The sequence below is a fragment of the Tachypleus tridentatus genome, chromosome 7, assembly GCF_004210375.1.
Source record: "Tachypleus tridentatus isolate NWPU-2018 chromosome 7, ASM421037v1, whole genome shotgun sequence".
NCBI lineage: Eukaryota > Metazoa > Arthropoda > Merostomata > Xiphosura > Limulidae > Tachypleus > Tachypleus tridentatus.
Window position 1 is genome coordinate 26,194,731 of NC_134831.1, and position 24,436 is coordinate 26,219,166.

Here is a 24,436-nt window from a genome sequence, read left to right on the forward strand (position 1 = left end):
ATGTGTTTGGTTCACGGTGATTTCCTGACTATTTGGCTGTGCAGTACCAACAGAGTAGTTTAAAACATTGTGTGACGGTACTTGCAGAGTAAGGGTATTCGTAAAGCGAGCTTGTTAAACGATGCAAAACCAAAAATGTTTTACACGAAAGAGGGGAGATCTGTAGTGCGAGTGTCTCTAAAAACACACCCATTTGCAAATTAGAATCTTTCCTGCTCATAAATAAATTCTGATGAAGTTGAATATATGTCCCACAAGCCTAATGTTTACAAGCTTTCATCTACACCTCGAAATAAACAGTTCTTTATGAAAAAGATTGCCGAAGAAACTGGAATCATAACAAAAATTCCTCTCGATATCAACATGTCATACCCGATAACGGAAATGTCTTCCGTTGCTGCCCTAAGAGAATTTTGTGTCTTTAGTCAGCTTAAAAGGGATTTTGGAAGTCAATACTCCATGTACAGAGGAGGGCGTGTGAAGATGCGTCTGAGATAGACTTCGTTGCCTTTTGCAAAATATTGATACATTGAAATTTGTAGTGTCAAACAATAGTGTTAGCTTATTAACATCACTTGGAGCATTGGCAATGATATAGGAAGTAACTGCAAGTTTGGCTTGGAGCCTAGAGCATCATTCTTTATAAGTACAATTAACCTCAATAGAAAATTGTACCGGTGACGTAACTGTCAGAGTTATTTTTTGTTATACATGGTTGACCAATAATTGTACTCACGTTTGAAATTCTCATATGGCTATACAAGCCAGAAAAAAATATCTTTATTAATATATCATCCAACAGATTAACTGTACATACACTGCTGCATCACTTTAGATGCTCAAACTTTGCTTCACCATCATTCAAACAATCACGATCTCTACGACATAGTGCCTGACATGTTTCTACACAATTTTTCACTATGATTCGATGGAAAGCATTTGTGATCTGTTTGTTTCAGTGGGTCAACGGTGTTGGGTTTATTTTTAAACATCGTCCAATATATTCTGAGACTAAAAAGTCAAACTTTTTAGAATTGATATACAGAAGTTGCATAACTTAAAGGGATGTGTACATTTTTTTACCACCCTGTATATCGAAAGAATAGTTTGATAACATCTAAACTTAATATTTCCATTTCAGCAGAAGACTCAGCATAACCTGGTTGTTAGCTTGGCAGACCGTGAATCCGTGGTCCCATAGTTCGATTCGCATTTTGGGGATTGATTGCTTTATAACGAGTGACAGTCAATTGCGTCTATTATACTAGACTAGCCCAAGAGTTGGTGGTGGGTGCTATTGACTGGCCGCCTTTCCTTTAGTATATCAGTTCACAATTAGGGATGATTAAGGCAAATTACCATTAGCTTCCGAAACAAAATCAAGTCCATTGCAGTAGAACTATCCTAGAAACATTGCAGATTTTGATAATTTTCTTTTAGAGAAATTGTTTCTTATTGTACATAAACTGTGACAAAATTTTGCCATTAAATCTGGCATGTAATACATCCAAAAACACTAATAATTACCATTTGAATACAAATTTAAAGGGACTTGTAATACTAAAACACTTGATGATATGTTGACAACAAAGCGAAATCCTTTTAACATCAACATATATGTGCACGTTGATATATATGTTTTCAAACAGACCTCTATGTATATCGGTAGGCTATTCGAAACACAGTAACTATATTTTAACCTGCAGTAGTCCTTCACTATGAATTGAAATTTTCAGCTGGGGGAAATTTAAGGATTTCATTGCTTTTTGTTTTGTTTTTAGTTATATGTATTTGGAATACATGCTAAGTTATAAACAAGTTCTATGAACAGTTATAGTACACGAACAACCGTTGTCACATTAAAGTACAACGTGAGGCAAAAGTTACACATCACCGTAATTTCTCTGTCTTACCCTTCTTGACATCAGACACAAAGAATCACTTCTATATGTTATTGAAAAATTAATAACATACCAACTTAATGACATTTAGTGAAAACCAGGACTTTGTAACTGGCGATAAAGGCGGGACTCCAAATATCACGGTAGTGGCTTTCTTTTGTATCAACCTGTACGCACTCACACACACACACACACACACATTATTCTACCGTGTCTTAAGGTATATTTAATTACTTAATTATAAATTACTTATCAAGTTAAACTACATGAAGATGGATTCTTCAAAGATCCAAACCAACTCAGAACTGGTTTCACTGCATATCTGAAAAATTTAAATATCAACCTCTTAACTTTGTAAGTAAATCATGAAATACAAATAAAACGTCTGACAGGTTTTTTCAGACTAAAATTGTTCAAATATCTCAGGGTTTATTAAATTAAAGAGTATTGGTATGTTTAAGATACAAATAGCTATTGCAATACTTGTTTAATATTTATAAGAATTGGTTGTTTTGCTACGATTGCATCTTGTGCAATACAATCCTAAGTAATGTAGGCTGAATGTATGCTGTCAGAGGCGATCATGTTTAGAAATAAAGCACACAAAATGTTCTTTTTATCGGTGTACCCCCCACCCCATTACTATCCTCAATATTATGTAATTATGACAGGCTTCGTTCCTTCACCTTTACGTAAGTTTGTGCGGCTTTAGTACAAATTTTTTATGTGTTCTTGTTAAACATATAAACGTTGTGTTTCACTGATTAAAATTGTTTCAGTCAGTGTATGTTGGATTTTTCAGACCGAAAGAAGATGACAGCAAGGTTGCAGCACGTTGGTCTGTCGGGGGAATGTCAGCTGGTGAAAGCAGCCACAGTCAGTCTTATTTTATGGTATGGACAAATAAATTTTAACGATAAGTGTTGTTATACAATATTGTATTTTGTTGTACACGAATTGCTTTATCACCATTAATTTTAAATAAAATTATTTTGAATTTAATGAGAATGGTAATTTTGACTGGGATGATTCTTACACTCGCTACTTTTGAATATGTTCCCTGTGCCATTTCCTGGCGGCTCATCGGTAATTCAGTATCTCAGAACTACTCTTATTAGTAAAAGTGTTAATACCCATATCAGCCACACCGAGATACATTTTTATTTGAAGTGGGTTTCTCGTCATCAAGTGGTAATTCTGTAAACTTGAAACTCTAAAAAATGGGTTTCGATACTGCAGTAGGTGCAGTTTTGTGTTAACCCACAAACTGTTGAATTTAATTTAAGTACTTCATGTATGTGCTTTGTGTATATAGTCTTACTGAAATACGGCTAGTTCTTGATTCGTGGGCCGTTGCCGTTAAAACGCATTTCGCATTTTGAGGTCGTCGTTGCGCTCTAAGAGTGACTGTCAACTTCCAGTATCCAGTCAAACAAGAGTTGCGATTGGTTACCATTGGCTTTAGTGTGTCAGTTCAAAATTAGGAAGAGCTAACGTAGATAATAGTAGTGCTGTTTTGTGCAAATATTCGAGAACAAAACAAAAAAGTTACAAATTTAAAAACCATTTACCAGCTTCAGAATAAAATAACATATATCTGTATTTTAACTGGTGTAGTTTCTTGAAAATTGATTAACTAATTAACAGTTTAGTAATTAGATTAACATGTGAAAAATGTAATATGCATATAAAAACTAAGTATTAATAAGCATGTGAAGAAGAAACTTGACATTATTTAACTGAATAAAAATGCAACTTGATTGATCGAAATCTGCAGTTCAGAAACATTATTATTTATTTGTGGATAAATAATGTATATTTGATTAGCGAAGAAGCTTATATTGATAAATACATTGTTTTAACTTTAAAATTTAATATTTTCATAAAAAAGATAAAAATGTGACTGCAGGTATGTTTTCTTAAATCGAAAGGATAATATTTTAATTATGGTATAATAGTTTTTACCATGACAACCTAAACCTGATTTAATGTTTTTTTTTTCATTTAAGGCTTCGAATGTCTGCCCGGCATGACTAGGTGGTTAAAGCGTTCGACTCCTAATTTGAGGGTCGTGGGTTCGAATCTCCATCACACTAAACATGCTCGCCCTTTTAGCCGTGGGGGCGTTATAATGCTACGGCCAATCCCACTATTCGTTGGTAAAAGAGTAGTCCAAGAATTGGCGATGGGTAGTGATGACTAGCTGCCTTTCTTCTGGTCTTACACTGCTAAATTAAGGACGGCTAGCGCAGATATCCCTCGTGTAGCTTTGTGTGAAATTCAAAAACAAACAGGCTTGAATGTTTCTAAAACCTGCATTTTACTTCTCTTAGATAAAAAAAACTAACTTATTTTCATCCAGAGTATGGCTCTTGCTGAAGACGTTGTGCAAATAGTAAATGTATTAACAGCGAACGTACATTGAATAGAGAATTATTTTTTGTTAATTTTCTACAACATTTCTTAATCACCTCCACGGTGTTAAACTTCACAATAAATAGGTCAAAACAGACCAGTAGTGATAAGGTCTTAAGTTAGATTAATGGCTTCTTATTTTTTCAAACCAAAATTTTATAAATTTTTTGCTTGTTAGTTATTTTGGAAAACATGAAATCAAGGTATTTACGTAGTTTTCGGGCTGAATTATTAATGATTATTTGTATATTTCAGCTTATGAAAGTTTCATGATTTATTTTAATAGCTTATGTTAGTCTCAGTATAACAGCTTCTTGCAACATAAATACTGATTAGTATGATTCTCACTTTTTTGTGTCATTCGAAAGACTTATTATAGTGTTTATTAGGTATTTTTATTACTAGTATCAGGTCTTTTTTTCCCTAATATAGAATCATGTGTCAACGTTAATTGTAACGTTGCAGCGGATACAGTTGTAAATGCCTGTATATCAGTAGTACTGTGTTTAACGAAAGCTAGTAGAGGGTGTTTATTGTACTTGTACACACTGGAAGTGATCACGTTGCGTCATTTGTTAGAACGGCGGATTTCGATCATTTGTCAGTTGAGCCACTGTACTGTTATACCGAACAAGTAGTTGAACTGCAAATATTAATGTTTGTCTGTGTTTAGGGGTAAAGCTGGTAAGTTGTAGTTTATGTGGCAGGATTTTGAGGCTGGTTATCATGTTTATTTAATGCCATACGTTCTCAGCATGAGGATTTGATTATCAATAAAATTAACAAAAACGTACTCCTGATTTATAACTAGGTGTTAATGTATTTTATGCCGTACTTATTCTTCATTATTTCCACGGTTTTTACATGCTTTTAGATTAGTAATGTAGAGCTGTTGGTTTAATTATATGATGTTTGTTTTTAGTCATTTGCTAAAGTTGTCTGGAGGCTTTTACGGTTGTTGTTATATATCTGACTTGAAGCCATTTTTTGTAATGATTATATACTATTATGTTTATTGTAGTCACTATATATTTTTCAAAACTATTATATTTAAGTTTGAGACAGATAAATTTGTCAATGTCCAAAATTTGATATGCGAAACAACTTAAAATCGTGAGTAGATAAAGCCGTTATTAATATCTTTGAATATGAAAAGTTTTGATGACCAGATAAGTGTTCAGTGGGTGTAAAAACAGTGTGAAACTTACAGTGGTCAGTAGATATAATAACAGTATGAAACCTACAGTGATCAGTACGTATAATAACAGTTTGAAACTTACACTTGTCAGTAGATATAACACTTTGAAACCCAAAGTGGTCAATAGATATAATAACAGTTTAAAACCTTCAGTGATCAGCAGATATAATAATAGTTTGAAACCCCCAGTGATCAATAGATATAATAATAGTTTTAAACATACAGTAGTAAGTAGATATAATAACAATGTAAAACCTACAGTGAGGACCAGCCTCTGGTCGATTGCTCGATTCTAGTGTAGGTTAATTTACCACTTTTTCAGTGTTAATGTAGTACAAAATACGTGTAAAGTTAAATTGTGAAGATGGACATTTGACGAGAAACTAAATGTGGTTGATCTTTAATAATTAAACTAATTTTTATAGCAAATCGTTTTTTCTGTTGTATTATTTAGATACCAAGAAATTAGGTTTTAAAATAATTTGACTTACTAAGTTGTTTTGAAAATAATGCAAAGCGGAATGAGTTTATTATTAATAACTTGTGTATTCTTTGCAATTACTGCAAAGAATGTTTACGTTTTGTCTCATAGGCATTCAGACTTTTCTGTTTAACTCGTAGCCAGCTTACATTACGTTGCGCCAAGATCACTACTAGGTCTGACATGAATTAGTGATGTCGAGAAACCCACTTGTTGAGAAATATATATGTAAAAACGGCTCGTTTGGGTTGAGAAAATATTTTACATAGAAGAGCGAACAACGTTTCGACCTTCTTCGGTCATCGTCAGGTTCACAAAGAAAGAGCCGTTTTTGCATATATAAGTCTGACATGGCCCAATTATTGGGGCACTCGATTCGCAAACTGCTGGTCAGTGGTTTAAGTCCCCGTTATTGAACGTGCTCACAGTTTCAGCCGTGGGAGGGTTATAATATGAAGGTAAACTGTACTATAATTTACTCGAATATTTCAGAGATGCCAACCATTACGATTTGAGCGTAGTCATTACGATTTTGGTGTTTACATTACGACTGCGCTCATACAGACAAATATTACGGCTTGTTACAACTCCCAAATTATTATATATTATATAGGCCTATACAATAAAGTGATAAATTGTTCCCCAGGGCTTGAAAGAGGTGAAAAGAAAATTTCTAGTGAGATACAAATACATTTTGATAATAAATAAAAGACGTAGTCCAAATGGCTACTTGCGATAATCGTGTTTGTGCTTGAAATAATAAAAAATATTTGTATCTCCGACGTCTACCAATAGTTTGAGTGCGGTGCTTCTCCATACTGGGTACGTGGGGGAATCCATAGTTACGTCATCAGTGCTTGTCAGCCAATCAGCGCTTGCGTAGATAGGAATTTCTCATTTTCTAAGCGGCATAGAAACACCAATGCGATCGTTCACAAGATGGAAAAAAAAGAGGCCTCGTTTACCAGATTGTCTTGTTTCTGGCAAACTTAAAAGGACTAAAACTGTGAATCAAAAATTTAGGAAAGAGTATAGTGCAAAATATCCGGTCATTTCATCAAAAGTCAGTGACAGTCATGCGTTCTGTACAGTTTGTCTCGTCGATTTTTCTGTGGCGCATGGCGGGATGAACGATTGTTGCAGACATACAAAATCGGCATCTCACTAACAAAATGCTAAGGCGAAGACAAAAACGATGCAGATAACGACATTTATGAGTAAGAATTCAGAATATGAAAAATAATTTCAAAATAATTTTTTAAAATTTATTTGTTAAATACACAAAAAAAGTCATAAATGAGCAATCTATAGCAGTAATAAATAATAATAGTTATAATAATAATATAATAATAAACAGCTTAGAGATATTGGTCAGACCTAGTTGCCGCAAATGATAAAGGGTTTTGTCTACCATCATTACGCTCAGTCATTTGAAATAGTTGGCATTTCTGATATTTGCCAAAGAGTCTGCGGTAGATGAGGATAACTAGCTAGCTACCTTCCCTCTAGTCTTACACTGCTAAATTAGGGACGGCTATCGCAGAGAACCCTCATGTAGCTTTGCCCGAATTTCAAAACAAACGAAACATCGGATCCCAGCAGTCCTGATGAAGCCTAGTATTAAATGAAAGGCCTTGTCAGCACTGTATGTAATGAATGTAGTGTGTTTGATGTATCGTGACCTACTCTTCTTTGCTTTCAGTTTGGGTTCTTAGTAGTGTAACATAATTTTCCCTTTGACAGTCTGATTGCTTGATTGGCTCCAGAAACTAGGAGTCTAGTTTGCAGTTTCGCGAGTTGTTGTGAATGGCAGTAAAGTTAATTAAAAATACTAATGGTGAGAGACATTAATAAATAATCGGGGTTAAAATGAAAGTAAAAGAAATAAAGTAGAGAGTTAAAGTGATACTTGTAACAAAGGAATGACGACAGGTATGTTTGTATAGACAATGAGTATTGTACTTTATTTTTTATACATGAACACTGAGAAAATGTTTGAGTCGCGCTGTTACTGACTAGGTTATTATTATTAGGTAGTTTTAGCAATATGGCTGCTGCAGACATTTACTCACATTTAGGTAAACAAGGTTATCTGATAATATCATTGATTAAACTCTGATAGGTCCTGGTGTGGTATTCCACAATCCGAGGTTACGTACATCAACGAATATTGTACATATTTAGTGAAGGTAAACTCCTATCTCAAAATAATTTGTATAATTCGCTGTACGACTCCCCAGTTTGAGTATCACCCTTATATCAGAGAAGCGACGATTCCAAAGAGAATCAAAGAAAATGCTCACTGCAGTATCTAAACAATTTCCAACACGAAAAGAGTAAATCTGGTTTATGTGATCTTCACGTCTATTTTGTTGAGAACATAAGTTCAAGAGATGCAAAACATGTGTAGAAACATAGGTATATTATTTATTAGTTTTGGAAAAGCAACGTCTATATATATATTTTAGCTTTTGTGATGTGGCACTTAATAAATCTTTATAATTATACATAAACTACATGTTTTAGCTAGTTTCCAACTTTTGTAGTAATAAACAGGAATTCTGGATCATTGTGATAATTGTAAAAAACATAAATATTGTACAAAGTTTATTTGTTTTATCTCACCAAAACCATCAACAATCCCCTTTAAACATGCGTACAAAATATTCATTTTAAAGCATCTCAAAATTCGTTAAGTACTTGATTTCTGTTTGTTTCATTCTCATGATATATTCTTTTTTATAAAAATTGAAAAGTTATAATATTTCTGAAATTAAGGTAACCGTTGTGAGTTCCATTTTCATGCACGTTCTTTTTGTAATAATTCAAATTTACCGGCTAATTATTATGTAGATTCGGGTATCATTTAGTCTATCTTTCTTATGGTTTTGATACGTACTAAAGAAGTGTTTAATACTGGCTAACAGGCCCGGCATGGCCAAGTGTTTTAAGGCGTTCGTTGCACCAAACATGCTCGCCCTTTCACCCGTGGGGGCGTTATAATGTTACTGTCAATCCCACTATGCGTTGGTAAATGAGTAGCCCAAGAGTTGGCGGTGGGTGATGATGACTAGCTGCCTTCCCTCTAGTCTTACACTGCTAACTTAGGGGTGGCTAGTGCAGATAGCCCTCGAGGAGCTTTGCGTGAAATTCAAAAACAAACAGTACTGGCTAAACCACAAGCTCTCCTTCATTTATTTAAGAAGTCTTGTTGATGTTTCTAATTTCGAATCACAGTCTACTGAGAGGCAACCGACTGGTAGCATCCTCTTGCTATTTATGTTATTTATTAATGTGCTCATTTTTAATTTATTTAATTATCTGTTATAGTTGCTATTGTTTATCCTTTTATTTATATCAATTTCCCAATGTAAATAAGAGGCACATTTAATAGAAAAAAGTGGAAATGAAGATTCCCAATTGCTGCACCGACACTATATCAAAACTAGGGTAACATCAACAATGACCCCCGGTGGGACAGCGCTAAGCTGGATTCCTCTCGGTGGACACAACAGATAACACTATGTTGCTTTGCTGTTAAAAAACAAACATGCGTCAACATGCCCAGTGACACAGTGGCATATCTGCGGACTTATAATGCTAGAAACCGGGTTTCGATTCCTGTGGTTGGCAGAGCACAAACAGCCCATGGTGTAGCTTTGTGCTTAACTTCAAAACAAACTGAAATAAAAATAAACAATTCTGAGAGCTTAGCTTTGAATATTCTACTTTTTGGCGTATTCACTCTTTTTTCCAGGCAGGCCACCATAGTTAGGGCGCGCGATTCGTAATCTAAGGTTCGCGGGTTTGAATCCACGTCACACCAAACATGCTCGCCCTTATAATGTGACAGTCAATCCCACTATTTGTTAGTAAAAGAGTAGACCAAGAGGTAGCGTTGGGTGATGATGGTTAGCTGCCTTCTTTCCAGTCTTACACTGCTAAATTAGGGATGGCCAGTAGAAATAGCCCTCGTGTCGCTTTGCGCAAAATTCAAAATAAAATCAAAGAATCAATCTTTTTCTACATTTTTTTTACAAGTCGCCATGTTTATTAAACTTAAGTCACAGAGGTTTTGTATATTTTGTATTTTATTCATTACTTGAAGTATTTTACTTTTTGTTGCATAGAACTAATTCAAGTTTTCTGGATCAACTTTTAACAAAAAAGAACTTAAAAATATATGAAAAATATATACAACGTTAGTGAAGCGTATTCACCTTTTCTTTTTTGTACACTCTTACGTTATAGCGATTGTTTAACGCTATGTGTTACAGTGATTATAGAATTTACTGAAAATTACATCTGAATCAATATCCTAAATTTCGCAATTAATATGCTGCTAAAACCATGGTAAACGGAGCAAGTAAAATTTTGGAACCGAATATAAAAATACTGGAATATGCTGAAAGGTTAAATGTTCCACTGAACAGTTCCCTTCCTCCATACCTGCACAGTGTATGTCTGCTGACTCACACCGCTAGAAAACGGGTTTCGATACCCGTGATGGGCAAGAGCCCAGACAGCTCATTGTGTAGCTTTGTGCTTAATAATTCTACACAAAACAAACGAAGAACATACTGTATTTTTAGCTGTGTGGGTTTATATTACTGACAATCTCACGCATTTCTTTAAGAATATCCACATACTGGTTGGAACTCCTAACATGTAGCCCTCTCTCTGGCTGAGGGCCGAGTGATTACCGTGCTGACTGTGAACCTGCAAGTTCGTTGTTCATGTCCCGTTGCCAAGAAAAATGAAAAAAATAGAATGATACGTTATGAGGTTAACAGCCAAATACCACTATTCGATTATATCAGAGTAACTCGAAAATTGGCTGTAGCTATGATTGAACGTCTGTCATTTCAAAATTATGGAAAGTTAGTTTAGCGCGAATATCCAAAAAGGAAGAAACACGTCTTCAGGTCCTCAAATCTAAATTTAACACGGCTATGTCTGACCTTAAAGGTTTTTCAACGTTTTAGCGCATTTCTCACGTTAAAATGGTTTTCAGGTATATAATACCAAAAATAAAGGACCCGGCATGGCCAGGTGGGTTATGGCATGCGACTCGTAATCTGAGGGTCGCTGATTCGCATCCCTGTCGCACCAAACATGCTCGCCTTTTCGGCCGTAGGTGCGTTATAATGTGACGGCTAATCCCACTATTCGTTGGTAAAAGAGTAGCCCAAGAATTAGCGGTAGGTGGTGATGACTAGCTGCCTTCCCTGTAGTCTTACCCTGCAAAATTAGGGACGGCTAGCGCAGATAGCCCTCGAGTAGCTTTACGCGAAATTCAAAAGCAAACAAACCAAAATAAATGATTAAAAAAATGTAGGACTGTAATCACATCACCATTTAGACCCGGCATGGCCAGGGTGGTTAAGGCATTTGACTCGTAATCTGAGGGTCGCGGGTTCGAATCCCCATCGCACGAAACATGCTCGCTCTTTCAACCGTTGTAATGTGATGGTCAATCCCACTATTCGTTGGTAAAAGAGTAACCGAAAAGTTGGCGGTGGGTAGTGATGACTAGCTGCCTTCCCTCTTACACTGCTAAATTATGGATGGCTAGCGCAGATTGCCTTCGTATTGCTTTGCGCGAAATTCCAAAAAACAAACAAACATCACCATTTTTTAGAATTTTTTTAAATACATCCCTGAGAAACAGAAACTCACAAATACATCCAATAATGCTCTTGTACAACCTTCCCAAATGTACGGGACGAAGATGATTATTTTAATCAATATAATAATCTTATCCAAACATTGTAACAGCTTAAGGCAAATTCTAGATTATCCATATGTCGAACGAGCCGTAAAAATGGGGAATAACTTGTAAAAAGATTTCTGTAAGTAAAGGTTTACTACTTTTCTTTATTTTGAATAAAAAATAACGAGTAACAAACCTGTTATATCAGTGCTTAACATAGAGAAATAGTGATGTATATGCGTTTTGTATAATTTTACAAAAATAAATAGGAGAGCTAAGTAGTTACGTTTTTGTCTTTAAGAAAATTCCTAGCTTATGGTTATGCAGTTACTTTATTAATTTAGGACTGTCGTATTTAACTATCAAAAGTGATAAATAGCAAATTGTTGGAGTTAATAAGAATTATCTTTGTTTTCCATGAAATAACTGTAAAGTTCGGAATGACTTTTCACATTTAGTTTCCGAATATTTACCTTACAGGTGGGTTATGGCATGGGTTTACGTAATTTTCTATTACGTAAATCATTCATCGTTTTAATGATCCCAGCTTTCTGTTTATTCAGAGTGTACAACTGATCTCCTACATGTGTAAAACTCCCATTTCTATTTGTATACAGCTGAATTGAAAACAGCACAAATTTTTATGTAACATACAGTCAGTAAAGTAGAATTTATTAAACTGTTTACGTTAGAGAAAGTAAACTACTTTAACTAGCTAAATAAAATAACATCAACAAAAGTCGTTAAGTGCCAAGTTCCTTGTACGCCTTTAAACGTGGTATCATTATATCATAATACTGACCTCACTGTGTAGGTAGAACAGGTTATGTACAGGGTGGCCCGTAAGTCCCTACCCATCCATATATCTTATGTATCCAGTGTATCTGTGTGCTGTCCCTCATTCTCGCTGCATAATATTATGCGGCGCCATGTTCTGTGAGACATTTTCCTCAACAAAGCAGGGGTTATTGTTCCAAATGCCGCGGTAACAGCTGCCTTCAACTCATCATTAGTATTATAACTTTGTTTATACACAACATATGGATGGGTAGGGACTTACGAGCAACCCTGTACTTTCCAGAAATGTAAGATATCGAAATCAACTCACAGTTCTTTTTTTCTCTGTCTTCTATATACATGTAGCAAAGTTGTACATTGTTGAAGAGTATATTAATTCTGATAACGATATTTAAAATTGCATAAAATTTAGCTCATGTGTAAACTTATAAAATAAGCTAAAGTATTCAAGGAAATGGAAACTCATATTTTCCGTATTACATACAAAAACTAGAGTGGCAATCAGTTGAGCACATACCGCTGATTATATTTGACTTTAAAAATGTACGAAAATGTGTCCATTTGTTCTTCATCATAAACATATACGGACCATAATTGGCATGACAATGAGTAATAATATTCTACAAGTGTTCACCAAATTTAATCAAAATCCGGTCGTTTTTGACTGAGCCATGGAACAAAAATAGTGTACAAAATCTGCTCCATGTAAACAAATAATATTTGTTTCTGCTTTTCGTGGCCTTGACCCTTGTAAAACAAAATACTTCTGAATTAGATCATAGTCCAAATATATATAACTTTCCTCCAAATTCATTCAGGCGTGGCCAGGTGGTTAAGGTACTTGACTCGTAATCTGAGGGTTCCGAATTCGAATCCCCGTCACACCAAACATGTTTGCCCTTTTAGCCGTGGGGACGTTTTAATGTGACGGTCAGTTCCATAATTTATTGGTAAAAGAATAGCCCGAGAGTTGATGGTGGGTGATGATGGCTAGCTGCCTTTCCTCTAGTCTTAAACTGCCAAATTATAAATGACTAACGCAGGTAGCCCTCATATAGCTCTGCGCGAAATTCAAAACATACTGAACCACTGAGCTGTTTTTGAGAAATCTTGCCGACAAACATACACACAAGCGTAACAATAACTTTTGTCCACTTTCAGTGGCGGAAGTAATAAACCGCGTAATCATTATTTTTGATAGTGAATTATTTTACTCTAGAGAGAAATGGTCTAACTGCTAACAAGAGCTTACATATAATACATTTACTGGTATTAAGTAAGAATATTTGTATACAACATCTTAAACCATAGTTTCTTGTAATACTATGAGATATATATATATATATATATATGTATATAAAACATACACTACATGGCCAAAAGTATGTGGACAACTCATCTAATTAGTGAGTTCACTATTTCAGCCACACATATTGCCAACAGGTGCAAATTAAGCATACAGCCATGGAATCTCTATAGACAAACATTAGCAGTAGAATGGGTCGTACTGAAGAGCTCAGTGACCTTCAGCGTGGCACCGTCATAGGTTACCACCTTTCCGACAAGCTGTTTGTCAAATTTCTGCCCTGCTAGAACTGCCCTGTTCAACTGCAAGTGCTGTTATTATGAAGTGGAAACGTCCAGGAGCAACAACAGTTCAGCCACGAAACAGTAGGCCACGCAAGCTCACAGAACGGGACCGCCAAGTGTTGAAGCGCGTGACGCGTAATAATCGTCTGTTTAAAGTTGCAGCACTCAGTACCGAGTTACAAACTGCCTTTGGAAGCAACGTCAGCACAAAAACTGTTCGTCGGGAGCTTCATGAAATGGGTTTTTGTGGACGAGCAGCCGCACACAAACCTAAGATTACTATGCGCAATGCCAAGCGATATCTGGAGTGGTGTAAAGCCCACCTCTGTTGGACTCTGGAGCAGTGGAAATGCGTTCTCTGTAGTGAATCATGCTTCACTATCTGGCAGTCTGACGGACGAATCTGGCTTTGGCTTTGCCAGGAGAACGCTACCTGCCTGAATGCATAGTGCCAACTGTAAAGTTTTGTGGTGAAGGAATAATGATCTAGGGCTGTTTTTCATGGGTTGTACTAGACTCTTTAGTTTCAGTGAAGGAAAATCTTAATGCTACAGCATACAATGACATTCTAGAGAATTGTGTGCTTCTAACTTTGTTGCAACAGTTTGGGGAAGGCCCTTTTTGTTTCAGCATGAAATGCCCCCGTGCACAAAGCAAGGTCCATAAAGACATAGTTTGTCGAGGTTGGTGTGGAAGAACTTGACTGACCAGCACAGATCCCTGACTTCAACCCCATTGGACACTTTTGGGATGATTTGGAACGCTGACTGCTAGCCAGACCTTCTCGCCCGGCATCAGTGCCCGACTTCACTAATGTTCTTTTGGCTGAATAGTAGCGAATCCTTGCAGTCATGTTCTAAAATTTAATGAAAAGTTTTCACAGAAGATTGAAGGTTTTTATAGCGGTAATATACTGTATCTTAACACTTTTTAAAGTAAGCAAGTTACGCAACAGAAGTTTGGCAGGAAATTTAATGGCAGAAATCACTCTATAGAAACAACACGATTGACAACTGGGCATAGTTAATGAATTTTGATGGCAAGGAATGTGAATTCTTTCTAACGTTTGGCTGTTTGTTTTGTTGAATTTCGCCAAAATTATTTTAAGGCTATCTTCACATCCTAATTTAAAAGTGATAGAGTGGAAGAAAAACAGTTAGTAAACACTACCAACTCCGGGGCAACTTTTTGCCAAAGAAGAAGGCGATTGACCATCATATTATAACAGCTTAAAGGGCGAGTATGTTTGGAACCCTCAGGTGATATCAGATCTTTACAACGAGCTACTTTGATATTTAGTAGTTGATTCTAATTGAGATCGTCATATTCAGATATGTTCACGGATATTTCCTGATTGGGTGACTCGGTGCATTTAGTAATTTGTTGAGTATTATTGACAAATTTCCAGATTTGTTTTCGATTGATATAGCAAATCGTAAAACGAGAGTAGTTTTACGAAAGAACGCTTATATTTTAAATTAAAAAAATAGTTACGAGATTTCGGCTAATCCAGAATTGTTTGTGATAGGTTTAATATAGGTGTATTATGCATTTTGGCAAAATTTCCCTCAATAGCGACGTCAATAACAATGGCTTCCTTCAATCAAATACAGTTACATATATGTGTGCGTGTGTGTGTAAATAAAAACTCTGGATTTAAGTCAGAATTTAGAAAACTAAGTCTAAAAATAAATTTTACATTGGTAACATAAGAGAAATAAAGGAGTAAAAATATATCATGTATTGTTATGCATTTTCAATAACTTGTAATTTATATGAGAAAGACTTTAGTGAAATGTTCAAAAGGTGTGCTTTATTTTCTCGTGTAAAAAATTGCTAAGAAGTACAGTTTAACCGACAGGAAGATTTTACATTATATTAACGCAGTTCATTAACCCCCCTCATTAAATCAGAATATTAAAATTAGTTTTAATTTTGTTTTTCCAAGGTAATTTATAAAAGATAATTAACAAAAACTATTTGACCGTCATCCAGCAACATAGATGAATTTCTGAATGGTTCTTAAGTATGTTTCACAATATCTATAAGGTAAAGTTTTTTGCTTATTGTCATTTTCGTCTGTAGTAACGGTATATTAATCTGTTGATATTTTTTTTATTTAAGAAGCTTTACAAGAAAGAAAATTTGCATGCTTGAAACACTTCCTTTCTAGATGATATGAAATAATGGGTATATATTTTTATTTCTTACACATCAGAATTTTGAAGTTACATAGATGTTTGTTTTCTCGAAGACATAACCGGTTCATCAGGGGATATTGTCTTTCAGACTAAAGTAAAGGCTGAATTAGTTCCACTGATTAATGTGCCAGACTGTGGAGTTGAGGTTATTTCCGCTCCCTCAGGAAATGTAGTCGATACTTTTGGGGCGTTATAAGAGTGGTAGTCAAGTCAAACTATGTGTTGTGACCGGACTACACTAAGAGATGCTCCCCTGTGACTTAGAACTTTAGCATTGTTTTCGATTTCGCAGTAGACAAAGCACAAATATCCCATATTATAGTTGTTTTTTTTTGTTTTTTTACTTTAAATTAAACAAACTAGTTGATTCTCTTCTAGTCTGTAACTTGAAAACGAGGGACGACTAGCGCAGGTAGCTCTGATGTAGTCTTAGCGAATTCCAAACAAAGAAGACAAATATAAATATATGACTTAAGTTTTTGTTTCTATATCTGTATGTATATATATATATATATATATATAAGCGCGTATATGATTGAATCTTCTAGTAGGCAGCATGTTTATTTATTACATAAACAACTGCAACATTTGAAAATTACACAGTAAATGACACGCTCATTGATGTATGTTACTGGCTGTATTATATTTAAACACGTTTTTCTTTTCCTTTTATACGTGTATGGTGCTTTTTTATATGTGAATTGTGAGAAATGTCTTGTACACATAAGGTATCGTATATTTGTTTAATGTTACTCTGTATCAGGATTTTTTTAGGTTTGTGTCACATCTATAAGAAATAATAATTGGATTCCTGAAAGCAGATTTAGTGGTTAGATATCATGTATTTAGAGTGAAATTATTTAGTGTAGTATTGTTTATCTTTTTCTTTGTGTGGTGATTTGCTAGCACAAGCGGAATGCGATTGGTGTGTTCTTTTTTTGGTAGCATTGAGTGTTTGTTCGTGCACACAAATTATATTTGATGACTGCATCGTGGATTAGAGATTCAGGATAAAGACTTTTAGAAAAGGTGTTCATGCCTTTGTTTGGACTTGTAATTATCATAAACAATACATAGTTTGAATAGTTACAGAACTTGTGAGTATGATATGATGTTTTTGTTGCTGTACAGGTGGATAAATTCGAAATATAATTGTGTGCATTTATAATGTATACTGTTGGTCAATTAGTCATCTTGTATGTATGTCTCTGTATATACGTTAATTTTGAGAAAAAGAGCGTTGTTCCCGATATTTCGCACGTAAATTCTAAAGAGGGGTGGAAAGAGGACATAGTGAAGACGAGTTTTGAATCTGACTTTGGCATAGATACGATCCTTTTTTATGTCGTTAATATACAGACAACAAAATCATGGGTACTGATCCAATATATTTTAATTAAGCATACGATTTTCTGCGCATCTGACATAGTTTTATGCCCATAGGACCTCACAGCTCTATTTGTGGTAGTTATCATTAAAAGTGAAAGCGTTAAGTGTGGGTACCCTTGTGTCAAATGTAGAAGTTTATGTGTATTTGATCTTTTGTCTAAGAAATACTTTAGTGCAATTATACCTTCATCCTGTGTGACAAATGTGTATAATGACTTTATATCTGTAGTGAATGTATAGTGTTCCATTCTCGTTAAATGTATGTTCTCGGTTAAAGGAATAAAATGTGTGATGTTCTCTATGTGTGTTCATAAAAGGTCGTTAACTGCTGTCAGGTAACACGATAATATTTAGTTGGTAAGACAATTGCATGTGGATAACGTAGGCCGGCCTAGTTTTCCTTATTCCTGAAGATAGAAAACACGAATTCCGGGTTCATTTACAAAGATACCATTGATTGTAGTGGATAATTCGTCACGTCTTCGATTGTGCTTATAGCAACGTTGTTGAGATGAGGGAGTGAGTTAGAAATTACTGTTGTTACGTTGTTTTAAAGTCTCAGTTACGTATAAACTGTTACGCAAAACTACGATGGCACCACCTTCGCTGGTTTTATAACAATAACATCTTTTTTATAGCAAACCACTCAAAACTATCCGTTCGTGGTGAGAAACCTAAGTATTCAGGTTTATATTGGATTCAATAATTATAACTCCTACATTTTTGAATAAAGTAACCAACGTAGGAGTTGAATAAATGGGAAAAGACTGTAATGCCACATAGAGGTACTATGTAGATCAAATTTTGATTTTGTTTGTTATCTTTAACATAAAGGTTTTTTTCTCTCTGTCAACTCTTCTTGTATTCCATTGGCCCGGCATGGACAGGTGGTTAAAGCGCTCGACTCGTAATATGAGAATCGCGGGTTTCGAATCCCCGTTACACCAAACATGCTCACCCTTATAATGTGACAGTAAATCCTAATATTCGTTGGTAAAAGGGTAGCCCAAAAGGTAGCGGTAAGCGATGATGACTAGTTGTTTTTCGTTTAGTGTTACACTACTAACTTAAGGACGGCTAGCGCAAATAGCCCTCATGTAGCTTTGCGCGAAATTCAAAAAACAAATAAACGGTTTATTCCGTTGCTTGCAATACGTCTGATTTACGTTTGCTTTTTATGGTTTAAATTAAGTGCATTGTTAAGGGACGAGAGAGGCAAATTTTTTATCTTCTCATTACTATTTTATTATACCTTTACATAGAACAAACATTTATAGCGAAAACACTAGTATTATGTAGTAATACAACTGAAGAGCTATGAAGTTATATATTAAATACCAAAACTGTAATAAAAACAAAGCTGTGGTGAACTCACCGGGGTGGGGACGTCCGTGGGCAATGTGCGATGAAAGTTTAGAGATTAGAGGGAGTGATAACTTTAGAAAAAAAAAATGTTACGGTGTACATGGATTTTGGAAAAGTGGGTTTTACGTCTTGGATTTGTAATATTTGTGTCAAATATGTAATTTTACAGAGTACCTTTCTAACGAACGATAGAGGTGTTGCTCACGCAATTTTCAAATTTAGCACATGCGCTTCTGTTTCAAGCCGTACGATATGACGCTAGCTCGAACTATTATTTTCTAGCAATATATAAAACATGGTGATATTATGATCTGTTGTTTAATTCAACTCTTATTGTTTGAACGGTCTCTTTTTACTTTGTGTGTTGGTGAAGGTGACAGTAAAGTTATAATCTTTATACGCAACAAAATCCTATTTATATCAAAGAAGTGGGTAAAGAACATAGAAAAATCTTTGTAATGATTCGTAGGGTGTAGCACTTCGGAAACACGAAATTGTTAAAAGCTGTTTTTACCTCCAAAGATCCTTTTTACGATTAATTACAACAGAGTGTTTCATGACAACCGAAAACCGTGTTTGTGATTAGAAATTACCTAGAAGGCATCGAAAAGGTTACGAAGTGAGTATTGATTTAAAAAGTGGAGGCTGCTGCGCCCACAAATAGAATAATTAGTGCTGTTGAATTATTTTCAATTTTTTCAAAAAATATTTGCTACAAAAAGGCAAATAGAAAATAAAATGATTTTTGCTTCGTAATGCATTGGTTAGTTGTCAGAATAGCTGTCCTTAAAAGTTATTGAACACATAACCATAAAATACTTATTTTTAATTGTGAAGGTATGTGTGAGAATGCGAGTCTGTACAAATCTAGACGGTATAACATAATAACTTGGTGAATGTTTTATATTTGCAAGAATTTTCAATACATTTCCTTTTTGCCACTCGTATGAAACTTTACTTCTCTTCTATAGATATTTTACATTGGTGAAAAGATCTTAGTTACAGTAAATACATTTTTTTCCAAAACAAATACGTCCATAATTAATGATTATTAAAGCAATTAGCGTTGTTTTCTGACATTTTAACAACTAAATGGTGCAACGTTTACGTCGCAGGTTACTTTTATTTACATCGTGATTGCATGAAAAGTTAGTGTGTTTTGATGGTGCTTGTTTACACCAAAATCGCCTATGAGGCTTTGTAAACAGTTATTCTTACTTATTTATTTTTTACCGTGTATAATCTGAATTACGACTATTGTTTTTTTGTGGTCAAACTAGAAATTTTGTACTGAAGAGGAAATGTTTTCAGAATTGAGTAGTTTTGTATTTTAGTTTTATAAAATATAAGAAAACATACGCCTATCTGTCTTCTTTTGTTCTAAGAAAGCACATTACTATTATAACATAGTGGACTGCAATTGAAGAGACTTGGCATTTATAAAGAACCGTGTCTTCAAATAGCAATAATATAGGCAGAATGTGTTATACGCATGCGCATTCTATGTAGCTGACCAGAATAACAAGGATATGTAGCGCTAATTTCGCGATAACGTAATTAAAGAATCATATTTATATTAAATTTAAGTTTACGTTAAACGTCTCGTTAAGTTGATACCAGTGAGAAGCAAACGAAAAGACATATTTTGTTTTAAAGTAGAATTTTGTTGGTGACGTGTCATACATTTCTTTTAATTTCATAATGCATGATAGGAAATATAGGACAACTAATGCAACGCTGGTATTTATTCTAGTAAATTGGACTTTTAAATAGTGTAATCTATTAATCATGTATACAATAGTATTTGCTAAATAGCTAAAGGAAACACCTACATCACGTTGAACTGTATATAAAAGTAAGTCGATTAACGAGAGAGGAAGAGAAGTATAACTAGAAAATTGACGGTTTAGGCTAACATGATTTAGGTATGCTTCTATTGAATGTCTTAAGTGCTGGGGGGAACAAATAATTAACAATTACTGTTAAAATTATGAAAATGTATCTGATTTATCATAAATGTGACTGAATATCAGAACTGTGGGTAAATTTTGAATCCATGTTAGCAATGAAAACAGTTAACTGATAAAATTTTAAAACAAAATATGTGAAAAAACGTTTGTAATGTTAAATTATATTTGGAAATCGATGTGTTTGTAGAGGCTAAGTTAAATAGCTATAGTTATTCTTATAATTTCTGCTTAATGTATCATAACAAATGTGTTTAAATTATTTTAAGTGCTTTTCTTCGTGTAATTGGAAAAGCTTTTGGTATTTCTCTTGGCCAATAGAATTTTAGCGTTACGTCAGTGCGGAGTTGCCGCATTCCATCGCATTCCGTCGAATTGACGCCAGATGAGTTAGTCGCTTTAGCAGGTTGTTTCACATGCTCGTTTGTTGGACTTAAGCGAGGAAAAGTTTACCATAGTAATGTGTTTGGCTGTATGTGATAAAACATTTGTTCAGTAATTTACTACTTTATTTAGAACCGTATAATACATCTGTGATAAGTGTGAATTATATATATTCAAACTTGGATTAGATGGATTTATCAATAGTTACCATGGCCTTATACGAAGTTGTTTGTTATGTATGTAATTACGTACGCATCAAGCATTTACTAATCTCAATATTACGTAGTTGCATCGCGTTACTCTAAGTATCGGATACTATATTGTGTTGCTTGTTTATTCTTTCCAAGACACTAAATTGCGTCACCTCTGTGTCTGATGCATTTCAGTGATACTATTGTCTCTGCTATTCCACGCTCCACATAATATTAAGTTAACTTTATACTTGATTGATTTACCATTATTTTTCTACGTGTCACCTCACACGAGGTGAAAAGTATGTTGTAGTTATCTTAAAAACCATCTTGTCGTGCTATTTACTATTACGCGAACTTAGACGAATATTTTTTTTATTATTTTTCAGCTTTTTGCCGTAAATGAACCTTGTGATATTTCTGTTCGTATTTGTGTATTCTGTAGCTTGAAAGAAATTCAAATGAAACTTTTTTTTTTTTTTCCCCCACTGGTAAGCACTGCAAAACAGAGCATATATATGGTTCAATCGACATCTTGTCCGTCACTGTATAGATCAAGTGTTCTAAATTAGGCATTCGACATCTAAGTGTCATATTTATACCATTGGCGAAGTGAACCGTAGAGAAATTCAAATGAAAATGCTTTGTTTTGCACTGCGTACAACAAGAATTACAAAGTAGAGCACGTGTTTCATGTCATGTCTTCTGGTCTACCTTTGTGTAATACAAATATTGTAAAAAAAGAAAGAAAAAAGAAGTTTTCGATTCAGATTTCTGCCTCTGTATAAAGTAAATAACACTGTTTCCCACTCTTGTAGAAAATTAACTGCGAAAGTAGACCATGTGATTCAAATCATGTCTGGCACTGTATGGTTATCAGGCTGAAGTAAAAGGCACTCGAAATCCAAGGGTCGTTCTTTTGGCAACTTTTTCATATAAACCATAGGGTATTCATATTGTATCGCCATGTTATCCAGTGTACAAATTTAAAAGTATGTATGTGATTCAAATAACATCTTTTCGCCCATTACTGTAATTACTTTTTACGTATTTAGACTGCCATATACCAATTTGCATTATTTCTGTATAATCTAACCTCGGTATTTGCCAATAAAAACTCTTTCAAGTTCCAGAATAACTCGATGTTAATCTGTCATATTCGGTACAGTATGGGCACATTAGGCCCCAGTGTACTTTCCATTAAATTGCCGAATCCCAGTGTCCTCTTGAATGATCCAGGAAGTCACAGATTATCTATTATTAATCCATGAAATCCTTTATAGATTGATTCCTTTATAGGATCTAAACCTCGGTGTTGTATGACTGTTAGGCCAGCATCCAATTAGATATAAATATTAAGGCATAACTTAGGAAATTGAGCCATGCGCTTTTTTTTTTATTGAAGTGTTAATAGTTTCAACAACTGTAAACGTGTAGCATTGACAGACCTCACATGCTTGTGTTATTCTCAACTTGTTTTAATGAAGTAGTTGCCCTGACAACGGATGATGTTTTTCTTTTCCGTGACAACAAATGATTAATTTTAATTTCATAACCTGTAGATATTGGTAACAACTGTTTGGGCGTGAGGCTCAGAAAAGTATACATAAACTTCTGAATATGTGGATGTTTTAATATAACTACATCTTGACAAGTTTATCCACATCCTATAGAGTATTCGTATAATATTAATGCTGAAACTCACTAATAACAGAAACAATGGGTGCGATGTCGTAATCTCTTGCGACGATGGTTCAAGTTAATTTTCTTACATAGATTTGTTGGTACACAAAATGATGTTAAAAATATCTTATCCGTTAACATGGTATCTGACACACTGTAGCCGAGTTCAGTTCAAGGCTCGATAGTTTCAAATATCAACGCTACGTCAAGCTAGCCGTTCTACCGTATTCTCTTCCATAGAAACACCATGCTGACGGGTTGGAGTGAGCTTGCATTTCAATGTGTAAGTTGTCGTCATGAAAATGGAATTCAGTGAAATGTTAAACGTAAGAAATTATTGTCGTATAGACTGATTGAAATAAATTGGCAGTTAGTCATTCTTAGTTTTATAATGACAATGGACACGGAAAAAGAAATTTGTTTTTCTAGGTCTCCAATTCGAAGGGAATATCAAAGGATATCAGCGACACTTCCTTCAGTCGTCAGAATATTAAAGATATAGTAATTTGGGATTCGGTTTCAAGTAAGGGCAAGCGGGGATAATTAACTGCCAATTTATAACAACTATGGTAATCGCTACAACTTGCTGTGTACTATACGTATTTCGTGAGTTGGTTGTTGTTTATTAATTTTTTCCCCACATGTATATCGTTTTAATTAAGATTTCTGCTTTGTCACTACATGCTTTTTAAAAGTATTTCTCTGTGACTGAAGATCTATTGAAATATATATTTATACCTTGTGTGTGTGTGTGTGTGTGTGTATATTGGTGTTTATATATTTGATCTCTCATTGTAGTGTGTATTAAAAATATAAGTCTTAGGATATAATTTATTATTAATTTGCTATTTATGAGTTGGCATTCTGTAGTTAGATTCTATATATTGCTGATAAACTGAATTATACATGTAATTTGCTAGAACAGTATGCTAAGGTGGTTAGGGCGTTCGACTTGTAATCTGAGGTCGCTGGTTCGAATCCCCGTCGCATCAAACATGCTCGCCCTTTCAGCTGTGGTGCGTTATAATGTTCGGTTAATTCCACTATTCGTTGACAAAACAAAAGTCCAAGAGTTTGCGGTGGGTGGTGATAACTAGCTGTCTTCCCTCTAGTTTTACATTGCTAAATTAGGGACGGCTAGTGCAGATAGCCTACATGTA

The 24,436-nt window shown here is 34.7% G+C and overlaps 1 protein-coding gene across 1 annotated transcript in view; it reads left to right on the forward strand.

Moving 5' to 3' along the window:
• Positions 1-24,436, forward strand: part of LOC143255339 (uncharacterized) — a 174,802-nt gene that overhangs the window by 52,724 nt on the left and 97,642 nt on the right. The window contains 1 exon segment of the mRNA XM_076510828.1: positions 2,704-2,794. Within this exon segment, the coding sequence (XP_076366943.1) occupies positions 2,704-2,794 (91 nt within the window).